General features: G+C 40.2%; 1 protein-coding gene across 1 annotated transcript in view; it reads right to left on the bottom strand.

Annotated features, from left to right (window-relative positions):
• The window catches only part of USP37 (ubiquitin specific peptidase 37), a 35,419-nt gene extending 10,961 nt beyond the window's left edge, over nucleotides 1-24,458 (bottom strand). Inside the window, exons 1-18 of the mRNA XM_027637241.1 lie at nucleotides 24,382-24,458; nucleotides 23,344-23,551; nucleotides 20,137-20,308; nucleotides 18,920-19,020; nucleotides 17,488-17,669; nucleotides 17,087-17,161; nucleotides 16,447-16,544; nucleotides 14,853-14,937; nucleotides 13,805-13,966; nucleotides 13,201-13,332; nucleotides 12,495-12,618; nucleotides 12,022-12,227; nucleotides 10,824-10,941; nucleotides 9,552-9,631; nucleotides 8,079-8,243; nucleotides 6,582-6,647; nucleotides 5,255-5,405; nucleotides 1,355-1,607 (exon numbers count right to left, since the gene is read on the bottom strand). Coding sequence (XP_027493042.1) covers nucleotides 1,355-1,607; nucleotides 5,255-5,405; nucleotides 6,582-6,647; nucleotides 8,079-8,243; nucleotides 9,552-9,631; nucleotides 10,824-10,941; nucleotides 12,022-12,227; nucleotides 12,495-12,618; nucleotides 13,201-13,332; nucleotides 13,805-13,966; nucleotides 14,853-14,937; nucleotides 16,447-16,544; nucleotides 17,087-17,161; nucleotides 17,488-17,669; nucleotides 18,920-19,020; nucleotides 20,137-20,308; nucleotides 23,344-23,499 — 2,326 coding nt within the window. The 5' untranslated portion in view covers nucleotides 23,500-23,551; nucleotides 24,382-24,458. The remainder of the gene's footprint in view (nucleotides 1-1,354; nucleotides 1,608-5,254; nucleotides 5,406-6,581; nucleotides 6,648-8,078; nucleotides 8,244-9,551; nucleotides 9,632-10,823; nucleotides 10,942-12,021; nucleotides 12,228-12,494; nucleotides 12,619-13,200; nucleotides 13,333-13,804; nucleotides 13,967-14,852; nucleotides 14,938-16,446; nucleotides 16,545-17,086; nucleotides 17,162-17,487; nucleotides 17,670-18,919; nucleotides 19,021-20,136; nucleotides 20,309-23,343; nucleotides 23,552-24,381) is intronic.
• Nucleotides 24,459-24,520: the final 62 nt, after the last annotated feature.

Below are 24,520 nucleotides of genomic sequence, written 5' to 3'. Positions count from 1 at the left end.
TTTACAAAACCTGTGGAATGAACATTCATTCAACCACTGCATACACCTCCTGCAGGTGCAGGACACTTTGATTCTCCCACTTGTTTACAACTGGATTAAGTGTCAGGACCTGCTCCAACTGCTATCATAAAGCAGCATGTGAAACTTCATAGTTTTGCCCTATGCAGACTTCAGTATCTGCTGATTAGTTATTAACAATTATAATACATGGCAGGTCTCAGTATCTGTGAACCCTTAAACACAAGACCACCAGAACCATAATCCATCAGTCTAATACTCTTAAGATGGAAAACAAAACATGACCTTTGAAAACTTCCAATGTATGAAGAAATACAGAACTTCTATTAAACACATAGTTTTTGCTTAAGTGCCACATTGTACTTTCCAAAGAAAACATTGAGAGAGATACCTTTACATTGCCACGCTCTATCACAGCTCTCTCACATCACCATAAGCAAATTGGTGTATATAAAGGAGGGCACAAACCAGACTGAGCACAGACTTAGTTTTCTTACACACTGCCTTCCAACATCAAGGCTGTCAAGAATTGTCCATTGAAAAAAATGTAATTTTTGGTAATACCGGGGTATTTTGTTGTTAATATTTAACCTCCTGGCTCTTAGATGACAAGAGCATATTGTTGGTCTGTTTTTCCACACTAGCAGAATTTAAAATCTGACTGAAAGCATGTAGCACACAACAAATGATAAAACACTTATTTTTCCTTCAGTTAGCTAAAGAAAGTCTCAGTTTCCCCACACTGGTATCACACAGGCTCCTCCTTGTACTTAACAGTGTCTCTGGGTCAGAGGCCATAATTCACTTGTTGAATCTCTTATACTTAAGAGTCTACTCTCACATAAACAAGTAATTTTAGAAAAAATTACAGAGATATAGTTAAATACATTAGTAACTAGTGACAAAATAACTGCATTTGTGGAGCCCCCACAAGCTCTTGCACACTCGCCATGTGAATACTGCTGCTGTGCTGCCCAGGCTGCAACAGCTACAGAAATGAAAATATTTTCTGATTATGGAAGGATTCTTTTCTAGGACACAGCCAAATCCTAGTACACTGAAGTCTGGCACAAGAATCTGTAGAGGTATGTGTAGAGAAAAAATGGAAATTAACCCCGAAACAGAGAGGTGACAGATATACAAGAAAATACATTTTCACAATTCAATGAATTAAATGCTTTATACACATGGAAACTGTAAGAAAACTCTGAGGAAGTCAGAGAGTTTCAGCAGTGCACTTGCATCCAGTTTCTGCCACCAGACATTACTAACCTGATGCTATCAGTAACCTGCTTTAGCCAGCTATAGTCCAATTAAGATGGTTACTTTGTCTTACCTGAGTCTAAGGCTGTTCTGGGCTTCTCTATCTCCATAGATTCCAGGTTTTCCGGTGATTCTTGAATTTCATCATCTCCAAAACCAGTGTCTGGGCTGCTTGTGGGCTTATCTTCATCATGACTCAGAGATAGAGAAGCTTCCCTTTTGCTAATCTCTAAGACAGCTGCTAGCAGCTCATCTTCGCTCATCCCATCAAAACCAGCATTACCCAGCTCAGGTTTATCACCCTCCATTTTACTTCTTTTTGAACCCTGGAGATGAATGGAGTTATGATTAAGTGCTTGAATAAACAGGTATATAACATCAGCTTTACATTTCTGTGGAATTTTTTTTTTTTAATTTTATTAACCCCAGGGAGTGAGAGCTTGGCTCTGTCAACATTCAACAGATAGTTATACAAGACTCACTGGAGAGACAACCTTTGTAGCTACACTCACTCCAAGGAATAATATTTAAATATAAACTACAACCAGTTTTTACAGGCCCTGTGGATTAACATACACAAGATAACTCTTCCCTTCTCCCTCCTTTCCTTCAACACACGTTCCCCCTTTAGGTCCTGATGAATGGTCCAGAAGCCCCTGGCAAGTCAGTGCTGAGATACAAGCAGGGAAATTGCAAGTTTGTTAACAAGTGATGAAGCAGCAACATGAGAGTAATTGAACTTGAATACAGGGATGGGAGGATAGGAACTGAAATCGGGCTGGTATGAATAGCAACTAAAATTAGGTTTGGTGCTGCAGACTTGCCATATGACTGCAAACCGAGTAAGAAAAGAGTTAAACAGGGAAAGGGAGGAATTATTCTTTCCCAGGGAGAACAAAATAACTTTAAATTGGAAGAAAGAAAAAAAACTTTAGTCTTAATTTTTTTATAGTTATTTTCCTAAAACTGATGCTCATCAACTCCTATAACCACAGTGCTTTGCAAATGATAATTTCAATAATTTTGATATTAACTAATAATCAGAGGTTAACCCCCACGTATGCATATTTACACAATTATACTATTTACCATATGCTTAGAAATGAAGTAAGATAGAAACTATCAGAATGTACTTCTCCAGGTCTTATTCCAAACTGCATTTGGATGGATCTCAGAACTTTGTTAAAATGAACAAAAATAAATTTTTACTACATTTTAGTTAAATACAGCAAGCTTTTATAGAGCAAACATTTTGTATTAAAACTGCCTTATCAAACAAGATTAGCAAATGAATTAGCCAACTAAACTTCTTGTTCTAGACATGATGCCCTCCAAGAATTAGAAGTGACAAATTCAAACCTCTCTCCTCACACCTATTCATTCCCTAAATAAGGAAAGCAGAGTACCTGCTATTTAAGCTTTCTGATTTCTCTCTCTGCACCTGTAGGCTACCAACATCAAAACAGGTTTAGCTCTTCAGCAAACCCTAGTTCCTGGTTTTCTGCCAACAACTACCACTAATTCAGTGGTCAGACTTTAAAGACTTGGCAGCATCTGTGCATTATTTGAATATAACTTTTCTACTAGACATTATTTGCATAGATTTAAAATAGATAAGGCTTTAAGACAGGCTGCTTTAAATAAGCATTTTTAAGAAGTCCTTCAAATACTACTACATCTGCAGAGGCAGAGATCACAGGAATTTCAGCTCTGCCCTGTTTAGCTAGATAACTGCTATTTGCCCCTACAACCCACAGCTGTATACAGATGCTATTCCAGCTGTTCTCCCACATGGCAGGGATGTTTTGCAAGCAGTGCCTGGCAGGGGATGTCCTGGCCATACAAAGTGACTGCCAAGCCCTTAATGCTTTCCTCATTCACATCTGCTATGAGAATCACATCAAGGAAAATGTTGCAGCAGCAGTAATGCCACTTCCAAGGACCAGGACGAGGTCCTCCAGGACAACACTGAGAAGGTCCGAGAATGGTAACAGATGGTCGGTCATGCCTGTGGTTGAGAAGTGGCCAACGTGCATGGCCACAGGATAACATCATTTATGTGGAATCATCACCACCATTGCCTCTTTCCCACAACAGGCTGTAAAGCCTGTAGTTAATCTGTTATTCAAATTAATAGGCTTTATTCCCACAATTTCTGCACTCACAGGGCTTGTGCGATAGAGACTACCTGCTGTTCCTCACAAACAGAACTCAAGGAATAATAAATTAGGACAGTTTGAAACACTTTTCCTACACATAAGAGGGACTTCAAAGACAAGCTCATTTCCTTCCCCCAGCCACAGCCAGGTATAGATGTGCCATGCAGGACAGCGGTTGCCTACCCTGTTCCTGAGACCTTCAGAGAGGGTTTTCTGCTTTTTCCCAAAGCAATCCATTCCATTCCTACACATCCTGAGCATCAGAAAGTGGTCCCTAATATTTAATCTAAAAATTACTTTCTGCTGTTTAGTCTTTTACTTCTTGTTCTATCTAGCATGGGCATGGAAAACAGCTCAAGTGCTTCTATTAGCTTAGGTTTCTCCTTAAACTAGAGACCAAACTAAAGACCACTTCCCTGTACTTTCTCCTAAAACCTTCCTTTCTAGACCTTTGACCATTCATGTTCCCTTCCTCTGGCCCCTCTCCAATTAATCTGTAACTCTTTTCAGTCCAGAACCCAAAGATGGATTCAGAACTCCAGCTAAAGCTCAATGCTGAGGAAAAACAGAGTTACTTTACACAACATGTGGGCTATGGCTTTGTCTAGATATTTTTGCTTTCAACCTGCCTGACCTTGTGTCCTTTCATGCCCCTTCTGAAGGTCCACTGCCTTCCCAGCTGTTCCCATCCCACATTTACAGTTGGTTAATCCTGCTAGGATTAGCACCTTTAGCCTGTTCCTACCGAAAAACCCCTCCTATTTTTACACAGTTTCTCAGATTTGTCAAGATCATTCTTACCTGTAGTTCTGAGCTTCATCAAACTAACAGCCCTTCCCAGCTCTTGATCTACTGAAAATTTAATACTCAGTATCTATTTTATCATTTATTAAATACTGTATCAGGTTTGATCTTCCCATCAGATCAGAAACTGTAGATATCTTCCTCTTGTTACTTAATGCTATTCATCCAGTTTTACATCTGTCCTTTAATGTCATAATCAAGACCAGAAGTCTCTGCTTGATTAAAATAACTCTATGAACATTGTCAAAAACTTTAGAGAAGCAGAGATGCCGGACACTTGTCCTAAGCATTAGGCCTGCAACAGTCTTAACAGAAGAAAGTGGTACTGCAAGATAATCCTCTAAGCTGCTTCTTTTCCCTTCTGGATCATCATTCCTTCCCACAGAACTCATCAACCTGCTAATACACTGCCCTGACAGAAGCAAAAAAAAAAACCACTTGGCAACATTAACACTAGTCACAAGGAAGAGCTCAAAGGCAATTTGAAGTTAACTGTGCCATTACACCAATAAGCTTGGTCTCTTCACACTTCTGTGGGTCTGCCTCCAAAGGCTGTTAGCTTCAGATTCTAAAAGCATTTAAAAAGCCACACTTGAGAGGGGACACAGATTGGATGTGCACAAAATTCTCTCAAATGAGTATTTTGCTTAGCCCAACTTGTACTGGATCTAATTTAATCAAGGGCTTTACTGCATAATTTTATTATTGACAGCACATTACTAGTGAAAGTTGCCCAAAGGACTGACCAAACTGCTAAGCAGCTGGTACACATGACCTGAAAACTCAAATGCATTTGCAATGCAATTACCTCTGTTCCCTTTGGGAACCCAAGACAACTGTACAGAGAGGTCAATTAGCAAAGCACTCCCTTCCAGCACTGCAGTGCTAATTAGGAGAAAAAACCCTTATCTGACACCAATTTCACTCACAGTTTATGCTAAAAAACATAGACCAGACATGAGTACATACAGGATCTAGTACATGAAAGTTTGTGGGGTTTTTTCCCTTACCTTTTCTGGCTCTTCTTGCAGCTGTTGCTGATCTCTACTCTGTATGTTACACAACCTTTGGCTATGGGCAACAGAGCGTTTCAATGGCTCATCATCGCTGTCAGAATCTACGTAGAATGTTGCAGAGCTCTTTGACTTGAAAGTGTATTTTCTGTAAATTAAAAACATGGCTATAAAACTCCATAGCATTGTAGCATCTACAAATGTGTTTCAAAGTAACCATTAAAGTAGTACTTTCACACTGTACAATTTATGGAACAAACTGCAACAATTGATAGTGACAATGTATTAACACAGCAGGCAGGGTTTTCATTTTGCTGGGTTAACCGACGTATCTACTTTAAGCCTGCAATAGCAGCTTAGAACATTAAAAGTTACTAAGTGTGTGGTTCTTGCTCTTATTTAAGGCCAAAGATTCCGCACTTTTATTACCTCACGATCCCCGACGGTGCTCATTTGAGTCAAGATCACAGTAACACCTAGAATTTGGCATAAACCATTGGACTTCTCAAGTTCACTAAGTTGGACAGAGGACTTCCCACATCACTACCAGGATATAAAAAGTGCAAATCTGCACAAGTTTTTCAGTTTTCCTGTTTGCTTTTTCATTAAGATAAATTCTTATTCTTCAGAACGGAAAACAGGAGAGTCTGGGGAAGTCACGATTTCTGCTGGATTAGTAAGTCTGGTCTTTAGTAAGTCTGGTCCAAAACCATCCAGTGTGATATCACATTTTCACTGTATTAGAAACTGGCCTTTCAAAACTGCCTATAAAACCCTATGCCCTCTCATCTTTGCAAATAAACTTAAGAAACTAACCACCTGTTCCCAACACACACATTTTGGCTCCATAGAGACAGAACAGAGAAAAGAGCTAGACTGCAGAATTTAAAACCATTTTCCTTCTTATATACGTGACTTGCAAATACAAGCATAAGCTAGTTCAAGATAACACACACTGACAAATTATCTATACAAACTACATCCAGCTGTCATTCTGATGCTCAGCCTTCTGCCTGAAAAAATCATCTTTGCTTACCTACAAGCCCCCAAAGGTTCTCAAAGGAAGGGCTAAAGTGATTATGTCAACTAGGCAAATTGTACCACTGATGTTAATTTCACTTAGCATGTAACACCAATAAAACTCAGATATGAAAAAAGACAGTAGCTGAAATAATTTACTACAATATTAAAAGAAAAAAGAAAAAAGAAAAATACAAATGGTGGAACTATTAAAAAAAAAAAAAAAGAACTAGAAAAGTTTAAAATGCCTTAGAAATTACACCATGAAACCCCAGGCCACGGACATTTCAGAGCTATAACTCACCTACAAGGTGTGGAAGTGCTTACAGTACAGGAATTCACCATTTGGGAGGCTTTCAATGGACGGGAACTATTAAAAAAAGCAAAGTATTTATTGCAGCAGTTAAAGTCTTTAAAAAATAAGTGTTTACTTGTCTGCTATGCATGCAAATTCATGACCAAAGAAACAAGCAGAATACCATTATGTACTTGCTAATTGCATAATTTACAGTAATAATTTCATCATGCTATAAATAAACAACAGTTGTTCAAAACCATATATCATCCTTTAAACTTGATTCACTTCTTAGCAATGCACCCTTAGGGACAAGCTCACAAATTAAAGGCTCTGGGTTCCCATGTCAAGACAACTCATTCCTTATTTTTCATTCCCACCAACACTTGAGTTCCTGCTCCCAAACCACAGTCTCCTGCTGCTGTCTGGATCAGCCAGTTTTCTGGCATATCCCATGTCTTTGTTTCTCCTCCCTTACCTAGATTCTTCTAAATAAACTTCCTGCTCCATTTAATCCTTTTATCGGCTCCTCAAAGTCCATCAGTATCACCACACACCTGTCCAACAGCTGGTAGCCAATGCAGAAATATTTTCTAATCTCAAACCAGGGCTGTTTCTCTCCAGCCTAGTTACCCTTCCACTCCCTGATCAATCACAATGGTTGCAATGACTGAAAAAACTCCAAAACACTGGAAAGTTATTTCAAACCTATTCTGAAGTATTTCTGCTGTGGTCAGCATAAGCTGTTTGCTATGTTTGAGATAAGCAAACTCTTGAGAAACATTCACTTAAATCTCAAACACCACTGAATGTTTGGTACAACACCACCTGCCACACTGCTGAACATACACACCAGATGTGTCCTAACCCACTACAGGTACCCTGGCTATTTCACCAGGCAGGGGCTACAGGAGACCCAACAGTTTCTTCTTCCTTATTCTGCCACAGACTTCCTATGTGACAACTGGCACAATTAATCTCTTTGTCTAAGGACAAGCAGCTGTACAGAAATAACTGCCACAGGGAAAAGGAGAGAGTATTTTCAGCATGTGAAGTGCTCAGATACTACAGTGGCACAGGAAAGACAATGAAAAATGAATGACAGCACAGGAGGTGCAAATGGAAATTAGCAGAAAAAAGTAGGATGTTATGTCTTCTAAGCAGAGTTAAGCACATTGTGAAGGGAAACATAATCTAGATCATTTTAGACTGAGAGGCACACATTTTAAAAATTACTAACAGAAGCGTTCTTAAAAAGAATATAAAGTTATTTTCAAGGATAGTGGAGAATATTATCTGACCAAGTATTCTCTAGATAATGCCCAACCAGCATGTCCTACTGCTTTTATGTTTCCTTTCTGTACACGTTCTCATGATGGCATCACACACCTGAAACTGCGTCATTTTAATGTTTCCTTGCCCAGACATCTGGTGGAGGAGATCAGACAACTACCTACCTTGTGGCATACGTGGTTAACATGGCATGCACCAAAGCTGTACACTTACATGGCAGAATGGACGCTCCATCCCAGCGTCAGTGGCAGCCTGGTGCTTTCCGTACAGTGGGAAAGCAGGGTTAAGTATCTTGGAATAACCACCTGCTGCCCAACTTTATGATTGAGAGACAATGCTACATTGAAGCTGTATCGTTTCAGATGAAGAATCAGGACCCTGAGAGAGATGAGAGAAGGACAAATGCTAATTTCAAGAAAAAAGTCAGAGAAAATCGATTTAAAATCCAAGTAACTCTGTTCACCAAATGCATTCACCTGACTAAACCAGATTATTACTTTGGGGTAGTAGGCAAACACTATCCATCTCTTATCTGGCAAAACACAGGTAATTCTGTTCCTGTCCATCACTCAACTTTGTGCAAGTTGCAGACCATGGACTCTGACAACTCAAGAGGCTTCCTGCTTTGATGTGCATCACCTTGCTCAAGCAGAAACAAGCAGCTCTTACCAAAGGCATTTCTACTACACAGTGAGAGGTAGGAAACAACTGAAATTTTATCATTATAGGCAAGAATGCTAGTAAATCATTCCCAGAAATTCAAGTCTGTGATGGTGAGGTCACACAGCTGCCCAAAACTAAGGAGGAACTGTGCCCAGTGCATGACGTGTACTTGGTTTATCTGTCATGACACTTTCTCTTTGAAAGAACTTTTGATCACAACAGTATAAGGAATCTGAAAAGGCTTCTTTACACTGAATCTTCTTCCTTATGCTGCACTTTGTACTGTCTGCTTAAATCATGCAGATATATTATCACTTGTGTTGTACTAACATTCAAAAACTTTCACAAGGGTTTAGCAGTGCTTGAATAAATACCCCACATAAGCAAAACACGAGATAAATATCAAGTTACTGCTTTCAGTATACCTGGGACAAGGACATAGGTCTGATAAAATAATCCAAGACTTTTAACTTTACATGCCACGAGGTTTACACCCCTATCTCCAAGCACTTCCACCCTAAATCATGAACTAAACCCAACCTAGAGGTGAAAAACTACTGAGCATCCCACTAATCCTTGAAGTGCCATGCTTACTGGGAGAGAAAAGTAAGCAGGAAAAATTAACTGATCATAGCTAAACCCTCTACATACTGTCTGGCACTAATGCCTCCAACTCAAGTCCTGCCCATCAAGTCAGCTGAGCACAAAATATTAAAATTCCAGAATATATTTACTGTTTCTACTTCGTTCATGTCCCAGAAACCCCAAGAAAGGGGGAAAGGGAAAACTCAGTTCTCCTTATGTATGGACAGGGAGGAAGAAAAAAGCATTGCAGAGGGTTCCCAAGAGAGATTCTTTAGAGGAAAACTGAAGAACAGGATGGTGGTGCACCTGCAGACAGTAGTCTTTCTCACAGGCTGACCACTGCACATACATTTCCCAGCTTTTCTCTTTGAGGGACTTCTGCTAGCACTTCTGTAACATATCCTTTCAGCAAGGAGAGGAATGGGTGTAAACATTTACCTGGGAAGCCTGTTGAACTTGTGTGTGACAACAGCAGACTTTCCATTGCACTTCTCACAGGAATACTCAATCTCCTCAGCCTGTTGAAGGGAGCAGAGAAATCATTACTGGAACAAAACACATATTAAACAGATCTCGGCCAAAAGCACATCGCTTTTGGCTGTCATACAAACTCTTCAAAACAGCACTAATACTTAAAATTATAATCACGTTCAACATGACCTAATAAGAGGGCATCTAGTAAGAGGACAGGTAGCAGGGTCTAAAATTTGACAATATATCCACTAATACAGGTGGAATTTTTCCTGTAAGTCTGCTGTAGACCAGTGAATAAGCCACTTGTTAAGACAAATTAGCTTCCAAAGGGAGTGGTCAACCTTGTGAGGTTTACAGTTTTCTCTCCCTTACACAGAATTTGGTGGGTTTTTTTCCCCTAATAACCTATGGTGGAGAATGGTGCCAGGAAATTTTCTCCCACTTGTTCAAAACTTCTGCTTTGTTCCTCAAAAGCTATCCTCACCCAAACTCATCAATGATGTGTTGCATGAGAGTAGCGTTTTGAACAGACATTGAAAGGGGAGCATCACTTTCCTGAAATTACATGACTTGGCCATCAAACATTTCTACAGCTCTTTGCCTTACATGAGGCCAAATGACATCACTACAATCTTAAGAATTTTTTTAAATCGTCAGATCTCCATCAACTTTTACAAGAATTACCCCGTCAGTTACTCTATCTGTTGGAAACACTATCTACATATGGAGAAAAAACACAAGTTTGTCTTGAGATATTACAAAATACAACACTAATTCACAGACATAAGGCTCATTTTTAGCTTTCAGGAACATCACCTTGAAGCTATACTTACCAAACAAGTATCCAAATATTACAGCTACTTCTTTTTTTAATTATGGTATCTGCATGACCTTTTTCCTCCATGCTAATTAAGGTTGGTACCTAAGCTGCTGAAGCATCCTAGCCCAGGAGAGGAAGTAGCAATTCCTGAGTGATTATCTCAATCTGACAGCCTTTATATTTGTTTATACATCAACCCTTTCACCACAAAATGGAGAAGTTTACCTATTTCACATCAGTATTGTAAGGATCAGTTAATTTCTGCACAGCATTTCACAATAAAAACTCCTGTATGCTATTAATGGACAAACCTCAAGAAAGTGCAAAGTTCAGCTGTACAACCAAAATTTACATATGGGACATAACCTACACATAACTCCACAATGAATTAAAAAACACCTCCTCAAACTACATACCCGAAAAAAGAGGTCAAGAGAATCCTGGATCGATCGGGAAGGAAGCAATTTCTTTCTTCGAGGAAGGTCAATGGAGAGATCATTAAACTGTTCTCGTTTAGTGACCGTTTCACCACACCTAAAAAAGAAACATGCTTATGCAAGCCTGAAAACTTAATGACAACTTACATGTTTTAGGCTTAAGTAACTTCCCAGTAAATATATGCCTCTTGATCACCTTAATTTTACTCATCAAAATGGAACTGTTTGATGCTTATGACAAAGTTGGATCTTGGAATTTCTTTTTGATGCTTCAGAAATTGAAACATTTGTGTAAAGATAAGAACAATACCCCTCAGATTGCTTTGGAGAGGCAACTGATCAGGTATACTCAAAGTGACTGCTTTGCAGCCAAACACCTCTTCTTCGTTCACCATTCTTAAGAGAAAGGTGAGACCAGCCCAGCAGAAAGGCAAGCCTAGAAATGCTTTCAAACTGTTCCTAGAAACAAAATAATAAAGCTCATCTAAAAAGCCAAAACCAACAACCCCCCTCTTTTTTCTTGTGCTTTTTTTAAGGCAAAAATAAAAAAGACCATACAGTCATTTGTCTTCCACAAGTGTTACCTAGATGCACTTTACTTTTAATTGTTTTATGGAACTAATGAAGTATACACAAACTAATATTCCCAAATATCTGTGTCCATAAAAACTCTGGAATGAAGCATACCATATGGAAATCTACTGCACAGGTCATATGCAACGAATGCCCATACATACTGGTTTACATCTTTTTCCACAATAACATAGAAATAGAGAAGAAAATGCTGTTCCCTGGAAGGCCTTAGAAAAAAAGGGAAGTCATGTTTTTAATTTGTTCTTTTTTTTTTTTTAAAAGAGGAAACATCACTTGGCTGAAACCCCCTTTTCTCCCCATTCTCATACAAGTGGTACACAACGAGCAAAGCACAAAGGCTTTCCACTGGATATTTAATGAAGAACTAGGTGGTACGAGACTGTTTAAAGAAGGCCTGTAGCAGCAGATAGTACGGTGTCAGCTTTACAGCATTTCTAGATCACAGGATGTTTTTCTAAATATCTACCTTCGGATAAAACATAGTTCTTAATTCTGGCTTTTACCTGCAGATGAAGTCATGTCACATAGGAACGCTTCCTAGTCTTTTAAGGTAAGTGTGACAAAAGCTGTCAAGCACACTTACATTTTGCAAATGATAGAGTGCTGAACCTCAAACTCCAAGTTACTGATAACTGGACACGTATAAACTTTGGTGGCTGAGAGGTCATCAGAAGCTCGTCCTGGTGAGTTATCCTCATTAGGGACTGGTTCACTCTTCCAAGTTTTGTTTAACTTTTCCATGTCCTCCTTCAGCTGATCCAGACACTGGCTCAAGAACTCATGTGCATCCTAGAAACAGGGTAAATGCAACAAAGTGATATTGTACAGTTTCATTCAGTATCTTTTCTCAAACACACACAGACCGGGGAAATTACGTTTAGTTCACTGCATTCATCAATACTAAGGCAGTTCTGCTCTAACAAACAGCAGCAATCACTGCCATTCAATCAAAAGCCCACGTCACTGTCAAACAGAGTTGAAGCTTGACAGACGTTCAATGCAGGCCAAACACTGAACAAATTACACGTAATTGTTTCCAGGCAATATGGCACTTACATTCTGCATGTACCCAGAAAATCTCTCTGCAGTAGCTGAAATGGCACTTTTCACCTTCTTGAGCAGCTCTTTCTTAACCTCAGGGCTGCAGACATCCTTTTTAGCGAGCAGATGGGCAAAACGTCTGCAGAAGTCAAGGCAATGAAACATTGATTGGTTTTCCAGGACTTCAGACAAACGAAATATCTCCTTTTAAGAGCTTCTAAAAGCTTTACTCCTGTGATAAGTGTTTCAGGTGTTCTGTATGAAAATATCTCATATATAATTAACCTTTTCCATTTCAAGTACTTTGAGATCTCATTTGAGGCCATCATCAAACAGGACTCAAATGAACAAAAAAAATATCCACAGTCTTTAAACATAAAGAGAACAGCCTTATGAAGTTCTAAAAACTTATTTCTGTTCTATCTTTTACAATGAGAAACAAACCCCCCCTCCAGTGCTTTTTGAAAACATTTGCACTGATGGGAGATATGAAATCACACGGCAGCAAAATAAGTAGTACAAAATCATTAAATTCAACTTGCATGGTCAGATGGTTTCTATTTATGTTTTATTTTTAAACTTCCACTCAGTTTCAAGCCTTACTTCTTTTGGCAATAAAAACATTACATGCAAATGACCCTCCATAAAGGTGCCTCAGCATTACAAAACCAGTTTCTCAGTAATGAAGGAGAAAACAGCCTTACCAAGAAGTGAATTTTACCTGATAAGTGCATTGAGTGGAATTTTTTTCCAGGGAATACCCTGTTTGAGCAAATCATTAGCAAAAGACTGAATTGAAAACAAGGACTGTAGAATGGCATTCATATAGCAGGTGTTTCCCAGGTTTGAAAATCTGAAAAAAAAGATAAAAAAAATTGAACATGTTATATCTAATGATCAATGTGCAAACTTGCCAGAGTTGAACACGGCACTACTAACATGTAGGACATTCACCACAGCTGATTCTCACAGAGCTTCTTACCGGAGCTGTTCTCCAGCCCTCCAGACTAAACTGAAAACACATGGGAGGCAGCATTTACCAAGAAAGCACCCATGAGTTTGTACAACTGAACTTTTAAAAAACGCATATATATACATAAAGAAATGAATCACCATTAAAGGAACATGAATCACCTGAAATTATCAAATCTCTAAAATTCTCAAGAAGTAATTTCAAGGATACCTATTCTCCAAACTAGAGAAAGTGTTCCCCGTCTCAGTGTTCATAAATTTCAGGATTATGTTTTTAATTAAATAATTGTAACAAGAATGTGCACATTCTGGTGATCAAAGTGTGCATGCTAGATAAAGAAAATTAAACTTACCCTTGCAATTGTTGTTGAGGATGGGTGGAAAGGGGCACTCGGGGTTTGTTCCAGCCTGTGTAATCTTGATTAGATCTCATTTTTTTAACAGAAAGAGGGGCAGGCTGAGAAGAAAATCCCAGGCTTCTTTTGGCTGAAGAGGTCTGGCTGGATACAGTAGACCTAAAAACATAAAAAGGATAAGAAGGGTATGATTTCTAATGCTCTGCCTTGAAGAACTATAGTCCCTGACACTGGAATTGCATCACTTCAGAAGACAAGGACTGGTAAAGCCACACAAAATAACTGGCATGTATCATAATGAAATAGAGGTTTGAAAGAGATAATTTCTTTCCAGAGCACTTAAATATTTAGCTTGGTTAAACTTCCTTACATCCATAGATGTGCACGCAGTGTAACCAAGTCTTTTGTCTTTTAGATATTTAACAATTCTCTATACTGTATGATGAGAGGAAGAATGATTACATAGCATGAGATCACCACTCCCAAGATATGCTAAAAATTCACATCTGGGCCAGAGTCTTCATTATCAGCCTCTTGTTCTTGTAACCTAATAGCTCTGGACCTAAGTTCCTTACATTCAAAGCATGGACAATGCCTCCTTTCTTCCTTGATCTTGTATCTCATCTATCTAGGGCAGAGACCAAGAGTTTAATTGCACAGTACCTAACAACACAGAAGAATCCCAAGCTTAGCAGGATTCAGGACTACTAAAATATTGTTATTAAAATATAGAATTGCATGCCATTTATCTACTTGGGAAAAATGAAAACAAGGATTCAGACTAAGTTCCAGAGTTTATATATAATTTGAACCATCTAGAGTCATTCACAATGACTATAACAGATTTGGGTGATTTTACGAAGTCTAATGCAAGCAGTAAGTAGAGTTTGTAGATGTAACCAGTGCAATCGCAGCCACGCAGAATATCTAGATCATGCTCCTGAAGGAAAGAATATGCATATAAGCACCATGTGATCAACACACAGGAAACTGAAGAGCCTAATTCCTGGGAAACAACTGCCATTTGCTAGTGAATTAGTCCTACCTGTCCAGGGTGGAACTACCAGTGGAGTACTCTTTTGAAGAGGACCGACTACTGTAAAAGGATGATGACTGCAGTGGTAAAATACCTTTAAAACAGAAAGAGAGGCAGGACATTTTGTTCCAGGTTACACAGCTACTTATACAACTTGTTTGAAAGTATTTAGTCAAAAGGTTTAAAAATCCTCAAATATTGTTTTCCAGAATTGGTTGGGAGATTACTAAAACATATACTTACAAGTACTAATGTGAATATTAATCACATGTGAGTAAAAACATGCTGGAGTTTTAATTGAATTTAATACCATAATCTCCATCAAAGCCCAAGTGCAACATGAAATATTATCAAGTCTTTGAATGGTCTTAACTACCTGAAAATTAATACCTATCTGATTCTTGTTCAAATAGACAAGATACACACAACAGAAAAGTCAGTACTAATTTCCAAGACAGTGCTCTCGAAATTCAACATAAATACTCAGGTAAATATGCAGAAGTGAAAACAGCTTCTCTTCCCACTCCCAATTCCATAGTAAATTAATATATACTTGGGGCAAAATATGACTATTTCATCATTACGATATCATTGTGCCAGATCCTGAGACTCTTAATGCCTCAGATGGTGCCACATAAAAAAATTGCTCTCAAGAGTCAAAAAGTCACCTATTACGATGAATCACAGTGTAATTTAGTTTGGATAATGAACAATCATTTGCTTCTCTCCCAGTTTAAGGTGGTTTGAGCCACACAACTTTCAGAAATGCAGATATATGAAGGAAGTTTACAATACTGTTACTGAAACTTGCAGGTATATTCTAGACTCACAGACTCTGACTCTTGAAGAGCAAACCAGATTTTCATTCAGAGGTAAACATTCACCTTACTGGCTGCTCCAGCAACTCATTTGTGCCGTCACAGCTGCACTAAAAAAAGAATGCATCCACCAGCATTCTCCATAAAAACAAGATCTTGAATGCATTTGTCTTTATGGAGAAAGAAGTTAAGTATTTATTCATAAAACTGAAGAATGGTGCTGCTTACTAGCTTATCTACATACTGTCAATATTTCCATATTGTCTATAAAGCCTTCTCACACGACAGTATCCAAAAGAACTTTGGTACAAACAGGACTAAAGTCCTGGCCTCAAAAAGCTCCCTCTGTAACTTCTGGGGAAGATATAAGGAAGCAAAAATAAACAGTAAACCATAAAAACAGAAAAAAAACGGCCTACAGTTCACACAGGCATTAACAGCAAAGGGAATGTTTAAAAATAAACATGAAAGAAAGCAAAAAGGAAATCCTTAGTTGTTTACAGAAATTCCCTTTCAAGGGGAAGGGCAGCTTGGAGTGGAGTTTGAAGCTGCTTGTTTGGGCTGGCATCAGCACCCAAGAACAAAGGTCACAGCCACAGTAGAGCAGGACAGGCTTTCCAAATGAAGGTGAGTTGTTTGCGTCACATGTGTGGCTCTGAAGGAAGCAGGAAAGTTAGTGGCATAGGGAAAAGAGGTTAGGTAAAACCACTTCTGCAACAACTTGTTAAACCAATATCAAAATCGTAGTGGTCAAAGTTAGGTATTATTAGGCTTTATTTTTTTACCTGATGTCCTATTTTCCTCAGCCTGCTTCAGATTCAACTGTTTTTCTCTGCTACTGTTCAAGTACTTCCATGCTGGATCACTCAAGGCTTTATTATTCCTACAGATAGAAAAGTGGAAGGGAGTGCAGTTATGGAAGACATGGGATACTCCTGTTTGATATTTACAACTTGTTTTAAAGCATTTCTCTCCTATCATCTTTGATACTTGACCTTGGAATAGCAGAACTTCGCTCACAGGTAAGTTTAACCAATTTATTTAAACAAGCCCTCTTACTCACATTTAAAACACATACAGCTTTACTCTCCAAAGTGCAATTTCCCTTTATCAGTTTTGTTTTGAAAAGGGTCAAAGCAAGTTCAATAAAGAAGGTATCTATTGCTATACACATATAGCACACAAGACAATCCTGACATGACTAAAGAAAGATGACACAAAATTTGCATGTTCCAGTTCCTGCAAACCAACTGCTACAGTAGTTTGTATTTCCCTTATTAACCCTGAACACATCTCTCAAATCAAGCATCCAATCTGTTCACAAGTTGACTGGCCTGTACCATGTGGCTGAGGGCATTCTTTTCAGAAAAATGTATCCTTATAAATGAACAAGGAGTTTAAAAATCAGAAACAACTGTTACTTACGTTGAAGAATCATTCTCTTTGGGATAATCTTCACTCATTTCCGAACCAGGAGGTTGTGTTCTTTTCCTCTTCTCACTGATGACAAAAAAATTTGTAAAGCGGTTAGTAAATTACTCTCTTCCAAGTGAAGGGAACTCCTCAATGCTCTCCACACATTTTGCACCCATCTTCTGCAATCTCCACTTTTATAACATACAGAGAAGAATCTGGCCTGCCCAACTCTTAAGCTCTAGTGCCAGTACCAGTCAGAGGCTACAAAAGCATGTGTTAACACCCTGTTAGAAGTAACAGCAAAACTAGAGGAAGAAATACATTTCCTTCTTACGTCTCAGTTTACTGAGTTCCACTGCTCTATGAAGAGCTAAATTTTAACAATATCATAAAGAGGATAACCCTCCTACCGATTCTCCAACAAGCTCGTTCTGTGAGGGACCGACGATGCAGCAGATGCTGAAATGTTCACCCTGTTGCTTGGTGTCCCAGCTCCAGTAGAATTCTTAACAGAGCCTCTTGCTGGGGTGCCCAGGACCTTGCGAAATGTGTTTTCCTCCTTACTTTCCACAGTCACTCTTTTGGGAGGAGTCTGCAAAACCCAAGTGGAAGGGGCCAGGGAGACGACCCAAGAGTGAAAAACAGGACCACCTCTAGTCCATAATTTACACCACTGCTCTGCTTGCTACAGCGTAGCATCCAAAAGAAGAGACATGCTATCTCTAATAGATTCAGACAGCTTAACACTAACTAGACACAGCTAAAGTTCTGACTGTATCATGCAAGTAGTAAGCATGAAACTCTACTGCAGTAACCACTTTCCTTTTCTAATGCTAAGTCAGCTGAACTTTAGTTTTTAAAATCTCCTTTACAATCTTTGACACAATGCATGACCCAAGGCATGATTCCTAACTATCCCCAGATCAATCCTGAGTTGTTTAATAAAAGTTTTTTTAATAAAAAAAATTAAAAAAGCAGTATTAAACCCCACATAATTAAAACAATGCCCTGACAGCCTTGGGACAAGCAAGCCTCATGTGTAATGCAATGAAAAGGGTCAATAATTGGTTGATTAAGGAATGTTGTTCAATTTTAGACTTGAAAACTAACCATGTCTAATCTCATCAATGTATACACAGCATTAAGTTTTTACTGTGAGATTGCCTTCAAGCAACATGTAAAATTTGTTTTGGAACAATGCCAAAAATAGTCTCTTTCAGGGCAGTAATACAAGTATATTCACAGAGATAAAGTAAATTAAAGCTGGTACATACATCAAGAGATCTGGGTAGAAAAGGAAAAAAAAATATTTTGAAGGAAAACCACTTCTGGGGAAAAGTGTGAAATTTACACAAAAATGTGAGCAGAATGCCACAAATTCAGTAAATTTATTCTGATACAAAGCTGGGTCAGCAGCTTTTTTATCTGAAGTCTGCTAAACTCATTAAGACCTATTCTGACTAACACATGGTTAGCCAATACATAAGGTGTTCAGCATAAAACAAGGGGAGATTCAGAACTATGTGAGAAGCAAGCCTTAATCATTTACTTTCCTTCTATTTCTGCTTCTTCTCTGCCTGATAGCTTATATGTGAAGGACATATTCTGCCTTCCACAGCTAGACACTGACCTTTCTTACTCATACAGGAGATATGGTTCCTTACAAACAAGAAACACCATTCCCAACCACCCTGTACACATTTATTCCAAGCTCTCTAGATTACAAAGACTTTGGATGCAAAGTAAGTATTTACAGTGCTATTATAACATACAATAAGAGAATGAGATGGGGAGAGGAATAAAATAAAATTAGAGAGGAAAAATTTGAACAATTAAACAAACCTGGTTCTCTATATAGGAGAATTGCCTGTTAGCTTCCTTCTGTGTGGTTCTGCTGCCCAGCACACCTCCAAAGCTGCCAGATCCTTGAGAGGGTTTCCCAGCTGACAGGAAAAGTACACGATATTTGATTTGATTGTCATTTAAGTGATTGGCATTCCTATTTGTAAAATGCTGTTTAGCTGGAGTTGATTTTGGAAAGGACATGCTAGATTTCTTGCCAACAGACTACAATATTCTGAGTGCACAGACATAAGCACATGTTTATGGATATTGGTCATTTAGTCACTTGGCAGTAAAGTTCCTATCCTTAAAAAGAACAAAATGAAATAAGAGGTAAAATGAAAAGCAAAGAGACTGTGCATGTCTGATAAATAGACAAGCATTTTTCAAATACCTTCATACTTACAACATAAACAAACCCTTTATGTTAATCTCTGCTTATCGTTCAGCACAAGAAAGGTACAAAAAAAAATGGGGTTCAAGGCCAGATACTTTTTTCTGAAGCATTGACACAAATCCAAAAAAGCCAGTAACACAAGGAGAAAATGCACAAAAGATGTGTGCTGGTTTCAGCTGGAGTAATTTTCTTCACAGTAGCTACTACAGGGTTGTGTTTTGGATTTGTGCTGGAAACAGCGCTGATAACAGAGATGTTTTAGTTATTGCTGAGCAGCGCTCACACAGAGTCAAGGCCTTTTCTGCTCCTCACATCATCCCACCCATGAGGCAGCTGGGGGTGCAAAAAAAGCTGGGAAGGGACACAGCAAGGACAGCTGACCCCAAATGACCGCAGGGATATCCCGCACCGTGCAGCGTCATGCTCAGTATATGAAGCTGGGAAGGAGGAAGGGAGGCACAGCGATGGTGTTTGTCTTCCCAAGTCACTGTTGCATGTGATGGAGCCCTGCTGTCTTGGAGATGGCTGAACACCTGCCTGCCCGTGGGCAGTGGTGAATGAATGCCTTGTTTTGCTTTGCCTGTGTGCACAGCTTTTGCTTTACCTACTAAACTGTCTTTGTCTCAACCCACAAGTTTCCTCATTTTCACTCTTCTCATTGTCTTCCCAACCCGACTGGGAAGAGGGAATGAGTAGCCATTTGGGGCTTAGTTGTTGTTGGATATGATTAAACCATGATGATAAAAAAAAAAACAACCCAACAACACAACAGTGCTCCACTCCAAAGTGCTACAACATGATTTACAACAATTGCACTTACCAGTATGAACCCTGTCTTGATGGACTGCATCCAAATACATCCGCATTTCATTTGCATCTTTTAATGGCACCTTATCAATAGTCAGGAAGCTGGTATCCTTTAGTGTTAGCATCAGGCAGCACAGTTTTCTGCCATTTGGTCGTAAGGTCACGGTTTTAATGTTATGGCTTAGCTGAAAACAAGAAAGTGACCATAAAGATAAATCCAATTTTAAAAAGCCAAAATACTTACAAATTCAAACAAAATACTTAAAATAGAGAGGGTAAGAGACACTCACACCAAAATACATCTTGCTCCACTTCAAGCAAACATTAAACCTCACAGAATTAATGCAATCTGTGATCTTGGCATCTGACAGAACTGAAAAGACAGTATCACTATCACTCAACAGTCCCTATGCTCCTGGGTAAGCTTTCTGAAACTTGCTTTCCTATTGAGTGTGGCATTTCCAAACATAAAGGAAAAACAACTTCATAAATCCCATTTTGCTAAAACTTCCACATCAAGTTTGAAGTATAATTTCAGATGGGGAAAGTTTCAAATGTTAAATACAAACTTCTACTCACTTTACAATTTCTTCTCAGAGAGGACAGATTTGACATGGCTTAAAAATTTTGCTGAGGCAGTAAGTCAGTAAGAAACATGCTTAGTCTGTATGCAACATTATAACAATTAAGTGGTATCAAAACTTTCAGGATTATGGATGAGTATAAGAATAATTTTAGTAAGAATTCGTTCTCCCTAATGATGCCACTGCTGCTTTATTATAACCGTACTTAATTGTTACTTCATGCTAAGTCACCTCTAAGAACTGGCTGTTGGGTAAAAGCTCTACTATTTACACAGGTTGAGGATAACTCAAAAAGAGCAAGATAGTACAAGACATCCCATTGACCACCACCACGATTTCTTTTTTTTCCATTAAGATCTCTACCTTCTTGGAAAACCAACCTAGACACAACAGGAGCTTGTAAGAGAGGCTGGTAAGCCACCTGAATCAGAAACTAATGGTTGGTTTTGCTGGGAATGTTACACTTTGTGCTCAATCCTTGTATTTTGGGGGTTTTTTTTGGGGTGGGGTGTTGGGGATTTGTTTGAGGTTTTTTTAAATATAAGCTAAAAAATGTCTTCAAAGACCTAAGAATTGAATAACGGGCTGCAAGTTTTCACCCTCTCTTAAAATACTGAGCGCAGTGCAGAGGTATTACAGTTACTTCACCATCTCAGTGCAAAACAATCCATTTCAACTCAAAATGCTGGCATGAGAGGACTCCACCCCTACTCTCCATGCACCTGTTATAACTCAGTCAGTGTCACAAAGTCTTGGGAGGGGGGGTAAACAAAGTATTTCTCTTAATACAGATCTAGCATCTCGGACAATTTAGTCAAAGCTCTGAAACGTTATTGAAACATATCATCTGACATAAGAAAGTTGATGACACACCAGTCACTGCAGAAAGAAATATAACCCTGGATCCATCCAAATGTTCCATCACAGAAAACTAAGAAAAAAGGCAGGGAAATCACCCACAGTTCTCCCAGAGCAACTTGTCGAAAAATAGGGAATGCTACTTCTAAAGCAAGATTATCAGGAATTTGTCACACCTGAAGTGCACGTTGACGGCCTGGGGCCAGCTCACACAAACTACATTAGCCTGCAGCACAGGGGGCAGGCAGCTCTCCCTGCCTGCTGCTGGCTCCCAAGAGTGCTCTTGTGCCAGTGGCCATGTGGCTGATGGATGAACGGGACCAGTAAGCAGGTCCTGATGAACAATAACCACCATCAAAACAAAAGCAATTGGTCAAATGATGCATCATTTTCTCCTCTTCCTTTGCTGCAGTCTTGGCTGCACAGTGCCCTATCACCCCCTCCACTAGATCCTGCCCCCAGTCCTTTCCCCAAATTCACATGAAAACCCTCCACCGAGCTCACAAAGAGATCTGACAAGTGCCAGAGACAGCAGATGTGAGAAAACTTGCCCCTCTAGGCCATGGTTGTCTGTTCTGCAGGCTCATCCTCCCCCTGGAACCACCCTTCCAGTCGCTGTCACAACGCATCACTCATCCAGACAGAAAGGAGTGTGTGAGAACAAGCACCCAGGGAATGCGTGAGTGGCAGGAGAGACCACCCTCCTCAGGAGTAACATGGTCCATTGTTGGATTAAATAAAACTTGCGGTCACAGCATCACACAGGCAGATGATTCTTTTCAGGAGAAGGCAAATGATTCTTTTCAAGTCTCCAGCAACACAGGTGGGGACTATCCCCAGCTAATGATTTCCTCACGCCTTGATTTCAAGGTAACACAGGCCTCCAGATTCTTTGCTGAGACTTTGCAGCACACTAAGGCAGCAAAACCTAATCTTTCAAAAATAAAGTGAACTTTTCTGCACAGCGTCCACACACAGAAATAAATGGTTCAGAGAAAGGCTTGGTGAACTGATAAAAACTACTGATAAAAACCAACAGTGGCACGCAAAAGCAGAAGTCAACATTTACATCAGTTGAGGCTGTTGCAAAGTCAGTAAGATGGGATTTTTTTTTTTATTCCAATTGCTCTTGTATCCTTTACATATTTTTAAAACATTATATATTTCTTAGAGAAAAAAAAAACACTTCTCTTTTGGTTTGGAGCACTTTTTCAGAGAAGCTAAGAAGCCTGAACCAAAAATAACTATAGAAAGACAAAAATTCAGGCTGAATATTTCAAGAGAACCTTTAACAGTGATCTCTATCTGCATTTAAAAGCGAAAACAGTAACAACCACTGTTCAGCAGAGCCTTGTATAAATAAGCGACAGGCTACCAGTGTGTTAACAACATTACACTTCAGTTGGGAAAACAGCAAGTACAAAGTGTTCAGGATCTTCACCTCTAGATAAGGCAAATGTGCCAGTAACAGAAAGGTTACAGGTTCCAAAAATCTGAAACATGATCCACAATGCTGTATACTTTAGTAACTTTTCTCTGCCTTTTTGGTTCTTCCCATTCAGTGGTATCTTGATGCCGATCTTGGTAAATCCTTTAACAATACTTGCAAATAATTTACTGGATACCTATACAAAAGGATTAGTGTTCAGGAAACGAGGAACAAGAAAGAGTGACAGAGGGAAGTTTGTGTGACACTTAATAGCCTTGAAGAGGACAGCTGTTCACAAGAGAGCACAATCCACACACTGTTAAAACAAAAGCCTTAATATCTGGCATACCTGAAACGTCTTTGGAATTCCTCCAACATTGTAGTGAACTACTAAACTCACTTTGTTGTCCTTCTCCACAATTTCAAAGCTCCCTTCTTTCCATTTTGTAATCCCAGTCTGCATGCTGCGCATCCGGACAGGTCCGTGCACCTTTAACAGAGCCATGCCTTCTCACAGAAAAGAGCTAACAAGAACAGCTCTGCTCCACCTGAAAAACCTGTTAAGAAGGAGAAACGTATAACTCGGCAGGCCAAACAGTGGCTAAAGGGAGACAGAAGGGTGGCTTGAACTTTCCACAGAAGTTTGATAAAACCGTTTTACTGCCACTTTTAAACATAGCGAAGAAGAGCTGGACAGCAGCGAAGAGAACTTAGATTAACAAAATCTCTCCCCGTCTGGGCAGCAATGCACTGATTCCTCATTGCTGAAAGCTGAGCAGACACAATTCCAGACACAAAAGTCCTCGAAAATCCTTAAAACAACACCAGCGGATTTAAGGAAAGGAAAAGAAAGCGCCCGAAAAAAGTCGGTAAGAAATGGGAACCAAAGCTTCGGAGGAAGCGCAAGAGGGAGAAGGAGCTCCTTTCGGACGGCGCGGCACCCACGGGCACCCGGCGGTGGATCTCCGGCTCCTCCCGCTTCCCGCCCGGGAAAGCCCCGGTGCGAGACACAACCCCGCAGGTCCCAGGTAGCTCGGCGGGGCGCATTCCCGACAAAACCCCGATGGAATGAATGGAGGGGACCCCGCGCTCAGCCAGGGCGGCGCTATCGGGGAGGTTCCCCGGGGCATCCCGCGATCGGCCCGGCCCGGCCCGGCCCGCCGGCGGCCCCGCTCCCCCGTGGAGTGGGTCCCGTTTCCCTCTCGCCGTCCGCCCGCCCGGGGGACAGGGGGAGCGCCGCCCAGGCCGGGCCGGGCCGGGCCGGGCCGCTCCGAGAGGAGGCGGCACCGCGCAGCGGGAGGGGCGCGCAGCCAGAGGGAGCGGGAAAAAGTAGGAGAGGGAGGAGAAAGATGAGGAGGAGGCGGCGGCGGGGGGGGTGTCCCGGTACCTGCGGTCCCGGCGGGTCCCGGGGTAGGGCCCGGGGGGGGGCGGGGCCTGGCGGCGGATGGCGGGAACCGGCTGCGGCGGCAGCGCGAGACGCCGCGCGACGCGCGCCCGCTCACGTCAGCGCGGCGGCGCCTTCCCGG

Source organism: Corapipo altera, unplaced genomic scaffold (assembly GCF_003945725.1).
Source record: "Corapipo altera isolate COAL_440 unplaced genomic scaffold, ASM394572v1 45, whole genome shotgun sequence".
Lineage (NCBI taxonomy): Eukaryota > Metazoa > Chordata > Aves > Passeriformes > Pipridae > Corapipo > Corapipo altera.
This window is presented reverse-complemented; position numbering and strand designations above follow the sequence as displayed.